The following is a 7,997-nucleotide window of genomic DNA, read 5'->3' on the forward strand; positions in this document are numbered from 1 at the left end:
CTGTTCATAGTTAGTTCCTAGTACAGTGCCTGGTATATATTAGGCACTTAATAAATAGAAGATGATTGGATGAGTGAAAGAATGACCATATGCTCATCAATAATATCTGTCGTTGTAAACAGGGTTTCTCACTTGGAGTTGGTTGAAAAATCACTGAACTTTCCTTTTCCATTTTCTTTTTGTCAGATATTGACCTGGAGTCAGCATGTTTTTTGAGTATGGAATATTGAAACATAAATTAAGAACTTTCATCTTAGAATAGTTTCCAAAGTAAAACACTTAATAATAAAAAACACCAATAATGCATAGACATACAGTGTCTAAATACTAAAGTATTATATCCTACTAGGACAATCTTACATTAAAAACTATTATTTTGAGGATATTAGATTATATGTCTGAAAATATGTCAATTTATGAAACTGAAAATCATTTAATTCAGTGATGATTCCAACCATGTTACCCTCACATGTATTGTGTTTTCCTGTATATACTGTATTTTGAAAGAAAATCTAAAAAATGATCTTTGTTTCCACTGGCTTTATGGTAATACAAGAAGTATAGTAGTGTCTATAAAAGTTTATGAAAGTTTCCATTCTCTTCTGCCTCCTTTTTTCCATTTTCTTGTCTGAATTTAATTTTCTTGTAGGCTCAATACTTGAATATGTTATTTAAGAAAAAGAATAAATGTAAGTAAGATAAAGGTGTATTCTAGGGAGAAAAACATGTTTTCTAGGAGGAAAAAAAGCTGTACATTTGCTTCAGACCACATCTTCAATATTAAGCAGTAATTTAATGTCGAACAGTAAATGATTTTGTATTCTCGTCTTTTGGCATTCATGTTTGTTGTCATTTGCTTACTTTTTATGTTAAGCCAATTGAAATTCCCCTAAGTCAGGTTATAGTTTGGTAATACATCATCCTTTGAGTTGTATAACTTTTGAAGTATTGAATTAACTTTGATGTTGAACTTTTTGGAACAACAGCTAACACATAAAATAGTTGTAAGTATTTAATGTTTTGGTTTTAAAAAATATTTATTGTTTATTAGAGAATTACTCTCCTGCAAGTATGGTGACTGAAGTTCTATGGATACTCTGTGATCAAAAAGAATGCGCGGTGGAATGCTTATATAACAACATTGTAATAGAGACACTTCTTCAGCCTATTCACAATTTAATGAAAGGAACTGAGGTTGGTATTATTTACTAAGGAGAAAAAGAGTCTCTTACCTGGGACTTTATTTCTAAATTTGAAATGTTTTATTATGCTGTCCTTCCATGTATGAATGTATTTTGTGTTGATATATATTTTTATTTAGTATTAAATTATAACTCATGCCGTTGATTGATTTATTATGATATGCAGAGGGAAAGTACATAGAATATCCAATTTTTTTTTTAAAATCAGGACTAGATCTGCTGATGCAAATAACTTAGAAAAGTTATTCTATTAAGAAGTTATTTGTTTTGCAAATCTAATAAATCTTGTAAATGTTTTGTTATTTGTTTTACGGCATTTTTATAGCTTTTAGAAGTGTGATTATTTTCCTTAGTAACCAACTCTGTTTTATATTAAGAAGAACTGGTATTACTTTAGAGAGAACACTTATATAGAATTCCAATTTGAACAGATGTATGTCTCTTTACAGTTTGCACAGCATATTCCCTTACATTATATAATTTAATAATCACAACTGAGGCTGAAATAAGTGACTTGCTTGCTCTAGGTCAGACATTTAACAAGTTGCAGAGTTGCTACTGTTACTAGTTTGGGTGTCTATTCAGTACCTCCCTCTACTTGTGACTTAAACTTCTGGGCAGTGATTTTTAAGGCTTATCAGTAGGTTAAAAGCTTTTGCCTTTTTGTATCCGTTTTGAAGTGTTTTTACTATTTTCATCTTTCTCTTATGTTCTTTTCTGCTTGTTGCTTGCTAGGTAAACTTGGCAAATGCAAGTTTTCTGTCCCCTAACTACTTTCTTTCTTATATATTCCAGTTGTAATAGATAATTTGCACTTTCTAAATAAGGTTATTATATCTCCTTGGGTTTGAATACTTTTTCTTCACCCTAGTCCACATGAAAAAATTCCTCTTTAGACTAGAGTTTATCTTTGAAATTTCCTCCCAGTTCTCCTTTGCAAAGTTAGGTGGGTTTTTTCTCTGTGTTCCCATGTTATGTACTTCTGTAGTTGTACTTATGTTATGCTTGAATTATTTATTCTTAACAGTAGTCCTCTGGCACATAGTGGACACTCAGTATCTAATTTAAGACATCCAGCATCACCCATTGAGCTTCTGCTGTATCATTAGCTCTCTGCTGGGTACTGCAAATATATAAGTGAATAATACATGTTTATTGCCTTTAAGAAGCCTACTGTAATAGGCAAGGCAGACCTTTAAACCAAAAATATTTAAAATGAGGAATAGAAAGTTTTAAAATACTGTGTTTTTATGTATATAGTCATGAGAGAATATATATAGTCTCGTATGTGAGAGAAGGAATGTATTCTAAGGAGAGAAATTATTTTAAGAAAGATATTTAATATGAAAAATGATATACTTTTTGTGTTAAGTAGTAAGAATAGTGCTATTCATATTAAACAATAGGATTAGTAATAATTATCTTTAGGTGAATATACCTGACTAATCATTAGTTAGGCTAGCCTACTAAATCTATTAGAATGTATTGATTGCAACATTTACATTTTCAAATGTATTATAGATGATATGTGTGTTGGCATCCGTGCAGGTTCAGGTAAATACGTAGACCCCACAAAGAACAGGAATTATAATACTGTAGATGCCCTCTAGCATTGACATGGCTCTCTGGTTTTCAGTGTGTGCTTTGTGCTGCTTTGGTATATATTGGCAAAGGCATTTTAGTACTTTCATTTGAAAGCAAAAGTGAGCAAATATGGTTGGTTCAGTCTTTGTTTTCTTATTAGGTGACATCATTGACTATTGGCCAGCCCATGAATTGGCTATCCTTAGTCGGATGTACATTCATGACGCAAATGTGTATAAGAGGATGACACCCTTAGAAGGGATGGCAGTGTGTTAGATATCATATATAATGTAATTATATTGGATACTCAGGAGCCCAGTGGGTGGGAAATAAAGGGCAAAGTGGAAATACAAGGTCTACTACCTTTGCCAACCAGAAATACATATAAAACTGTAACAAGAGCAGAAGTTCTTAATAATTCTTAATTACTTTGGGTGAAAAAAAATCTGTATTTATTTGCTTCATTAGTTGGGCTGATAAAATAATATAATCTAATAACACATTTTATTCAGACATATTATTTCACAGCCAAACAAATCATTAAGCTTGTTTTTTGTTGTGATAATATAGCTTTACGAGACTATATACAATCCTTGAATTTTAGTCTGTGATATGTTAGTATGTCATTAAATTATGTGATTTGTCTTGTTTTCTTTTTAATGTACAGGCATCTCCAAATTGCTCTGAGACAGCTTTAATTCATATAGCTGGTATTTTGGCAAGAATTGCATCTGTAGAAGAAGGACTTATTTTACTCCTTTATGGAGCAAATATGAACTCTTCTCAAGAAAGGTATGTGCTATTTTAAATCTGGATAATTATTCCAGGTATAGTTTGGTTTTCTCACAAGCCACTAATAATATATTAAATGATCTAAAAAAAGTTGGAATAACCAGGATTATGGACTATGCAGGCAGAGTAGACCTTGACGTCTGTAATTTCAAACTAAGGAGAGTTCGCTCTTGATGGGTCTCCTTACCCCCCCATTGTCTGCTCCCTTGTATTTTCACTTACATACTTTTGTCACACATGATTAAGTCAAACCAAAGATGTGCAAAGAAGCTAGGTACTTTTTTCTTCCTCCTCTAGTTCCTATTTTCTCACTTAACCAATGATAATATTTTAGTGTTTACACTTCTAGACTTTCTCTGTGCTTATAATTATCCAGTGCATCAGACAGACCTACATATAAGCAGTCATATTTTTATCTTCTCTTTACAAAAATGGTATTATATTTTTTATACATTACCCTGAAGCTTGATTTATTTTATAACTATGGGAATTTTCTTAGGTGAATACAGAATGAAACATGATTTTTAATGGCTGCATTATACTTTTGTGTATAGCTTTACCACAATTTATTCAAACGTTTTCCCTCTTAGTGAACATCAGATTGTGTCTAGGATTTTTCCCTCCATAAATAACACTGCAATAAGTGTTCTTTTTTTATTTAACTTGATATTACATTAATTGATGTTCGAATGCTGAGCCAGTTTTATATACCTGAAATAAATCTCACTTGTTCATGATGTATAAATCATTCTTACACTTTTTTGGCTTTCATTTGCTAATATTTATTGAGGATTTTTGCCTCTATGTTCATGAGATATATCAGTCTGCAGAATTTGTAATGTCTTTGTTTGGTTTTGGTATTATTGGAATGGTGACCTCATAATAAACGAGAAGTTATTCTTTCTGTCTTCTGGAGGGTATGACATAGAATTGGTTTAATTTCTTCATAAAATATTTTATAAAATTCACCAATTTTAGCCTGGTGTTTTTAATTTGGAAAGGTAATAAGTAATGAATCAAATTTTTTTAATAAACAGAGCCTATTCAGATTGTCTACTTGCTCTTTTGTGAATGTTGGCAAAATATGTCTTTCAAGGAAAGGGTCAATTTATCTAAATTATCAAATTTGTGGGCACAGAATTGTTCATAATATTTCCTTATCCTTTTAATATCATTGAAATGAGTAGTGATGGCCCCTCTTTCACTTCTGATGTTAGTAATTTGTGTCTTCTCTTTTTTTTTCCTTAGTTAACCTGACTAGAGCTTATAAATTTCACTGTTCTTTTCAAAAAACTAACTTCTAACTTTCGGTTTTGTTGATTTTTCTCTATTGATTTAATGTTTTTAATTTTATTGATTTCTCTTCTAATTTTTATTTCTTTTCTTCTTACTTTGGATTTAATTTTCTCTTACTAGTTTTCTATGGTGGAAGCTTAGATGATTAGTTTTAGCTCTTTTCTTCTTTTATAATATTTGTACTTTTATACTTGTACTTAATGCTATAAATTTCCCTCTAAACCACGTCTTTCTTACATCTCATAGTTTTGGTAAGTTGTATCTTCATTTTTCATTTAGTTCAAAATATTTCCATTTTCTCTTGAGATTTCTTTTACCCTTGTGTTTTTTTGTTTTTTGTTTTTTTTTTTGTTTTTTTGAGATAGAGTCTTGCTCTGTCACCCTGGCTGGAGTACGGTAGCGTGATTTTGGCTCACTGCAAACTCCGCCTTCTGGGTTGAAGCAATTCTGGTACCTCAACCTCCCGAGTAGCTGGTACTACAGGTGCATGCCACCATGCCTGGCTAATTTTTATGTTTTTATTAGAGATGGGCTTTCACCATGCTGGCCAGGCTGGTCTGGAGCTCCTGACCTCAAGTGATTCACCTGCCTTGGCCCCCAAAGTGCTGGGATTACAGACCTGAGCCACTGCTCCCAACCCTTGTGTTTTTACAGATCTGACAGCACACTTTATATAATTTCTAGTTTTTAAAGTTTATTGTATGTTTTATGGCCCAGAAAGTGGCATCTTAGTGAATTATCTGTGTGAGCTTATGTAATATATATTCTACTATTGTTGGATGTCAATCATATTCAGTTGATTGATTTTACTGTTTGGTTCAACTTTGACTTTACTGACATCCTGCTGAATCTGTCAATTACTGATAGAGGTATGTTGAAATCTCCAGCTCTATTAGTGAATTCATCTTTTTCTCCCTGCAGTTCTATCAGTTTTTGATTTCAGTATTTTGATGCTTTGTTGTTATGTGCATACAAATTAAAGATTGTTATGTCTTCTTGGAAAATTGACCCTTCTATTATGATTTAATGTTCATTTTTACCCTTGATAATTTTCCTTGCTTTGAAGACTGCTTTGTCTGAAACTAATGCAGCTACTCCAACTTTCTTTTGATTATTGTTAGCATGGTATGTATTTCCTCCATTCTTCTTTTACTTTTAATTTATCTTCGTCTTTATGTTTAAAGTGTAAAGTGGGATTTTTATAGACAATATATAGTTGGGTCTTGACTTTTAATCTACCTTGATAATCTTTTATTGACATATTTATGACATTAACAATTAATTATTGATATGATTAAATTAATACTTACCATATTTTTTGCCCTTGGTGTTTTGGGTTTTTTTTTTGTCTTTTACTCTTTTTGCCTTATCTGGCTTTGACTGAGCATTCTATGTGATTTCATTTTATCTTCTCTGTTAGTATATCAATTATACTTTTTCATCACTCTTTTTAATGGTTGCTATTAAGTTTGTAATATAGATTTACAACAGAATTAGTTGTAATTGCTAATTATATTGTTTTAGTTGTATTTAGTCCTCTTTCAAATAACACTATATCACTTAACATCTAGTCAATGACCTTATAAGTGCTCATTTCCTCCCTTGTGTCCCTTATATCATTTCTGTCAATCATTTACTTTTTCATAAACTATAATCACCAAATACTTTTTTACAATAATTACTTTGAATAAACTTATCTGTTAGATTTGCTTTTTGTTGTTGTTGTTGTTATGGTTGTTTGTTTTGTTTTTGAGACAAGGTCTCACTCTGTTGCTCAGACTAGAGTGCTGCAGCGTGATCTCGGCTCACTGCAATGTCTGCCTCCCAGGCTCAAGTGATTCTCATGCTTCAGTCTCCCAAGTAGCTGGGACTATAGGTGTGCACCACCATGCCCTGCTAATTTTTTTGTATTTTTAGCAGAGACAGGGTTTCACCATGTTTCCTAGACTGGTCTTGAACTCCTGAACTCAAGCAATCTGCCCGCCTTGACTTGCCCAAGTGTTGGGATTGTCGGTGTCAGCCACCTCACCCAGCCTCGTTAGATTAATTAACAAGAAAAATAAAGATTTTGTGGGTTATCAAATGCTTTATATTGCTAACCTTTTTAATTTTAGTAAGATAGTCCTGAAAGTGATATTGCTGGGTCAGAGGGCCTGTACATTTTATATCTTATAGATCCTGCAAGATTACTTTTCAAAATAGTTGAATTTTACCTTCTTGCCAGCAGTCTATGGGAAGTATGAGGTATCCCCTCCTTTTTATATTCTTGTCAGGACTGCATAATCAGTTTGTAAATGTTTTGGCAATCTAATGAGTGAAAGATCTTGTTTCGATCTATATTTACTTATTCGATTTATGTTTACCTACTTGATTCATATTTCATGTGTCATCTCACTGAGTTTGAGCATCTCATTGCTCCTGTGGCAATAGGGTTATTGGCTATTTCCATTTCCTTGATAGTAATGTTCCTTTCCATATCATTTGTCCATTTGAAATTTGATTTATTGTTCATTGAGTTATATATGCATACAGTAAACATAAAGATTTATTATAAAAAGTAGCAGTTCCTTTCTTGCTGTCTAGAGACAACTACTTTCAGCTGTTTTTGATGTTTTCTTTAGTGTTTATGTTATCAAATAATGTGCATATAATTTCTTTTAGCTTAAGGCTAAATTGTCAATTGTTCATTGACTTACAACAGTTTATCTCTCTTCCCTGCTTTTCCCACCAAACACACAAATACATATAGGTACCTAGTCCCTTCATTCTCCATCCGTGCAAATACTGTTGTGCAATCAACTTTTTAATGTTTTACTGTATTCACATTATTGTGAACACTTTTCACAGCTGAGCCATGTGGTGTTCTTTTGTTACTTTTCTACTCTTTCACAATTTTTGCTTTCTCTGGAGTTAATATTTTTTTTGTTGTTTGCGACAGTTTTCAGTGTACTTAGCTTTCACTGCAGTGCTAAGCCATCTACATGCTTTTTTCTAATTGACTAAATCCTCTCTCAGCATATTATAATACCAAACTCCATGAGTTTAATTAAAGACATCTGTTTTTGAGCCTTCCCACCTACTTTATTCAGAATGGGTTTCTGCCTCAGTTTTGTGCATAACTTT

General features: G+C 32.2%; 1 protein-coding gene across 1 annotated transcript in view; it reads left to right on the forward strand.

The window, feature by feature from the left end:
- The window catches only part of TBC1D32 (TBC1 domain family, member 32), a 254,389-nt gene that overhangs the window by 53,574 nt on the left and 192,818 nt on the right, over positions 1 to 7,997 (forward strand). Inside the window, exons 14-15 of the mRNA XM_011989387.1 lie at positions 1,052 to 1,194; positions 3,454 to 3,578. Of these exons, the coding sequence (XP_011844777.1) occupies positions 1,052 to 1,194; positions 3,454 to 3,578 (268 nt within the window). The remainder of the gene's footprint in view (positions 1 to 1,051; positions 1,195 to 3,453; positions 3,579 to 7,997) is intronic.

The sequence above is a fragment of the Mandrillus leucophaeus genome, unplaced genomic scaffold, assembly GCF_000951045.1.
Source record: "Mandrillus leucophaeus isolate KB7577 unplaced genomic scaffold, Mleu.le_1.0 Scaffold351, whole genome shotgun sequence".
NCBI classification, from domain to species: domain Eukaryota; kingdom Metazoa; phylum Chordata; class Mammalia; order Primates; family Cercopithecidae; genus Mandrillus; species Mandrillus leucophaeus.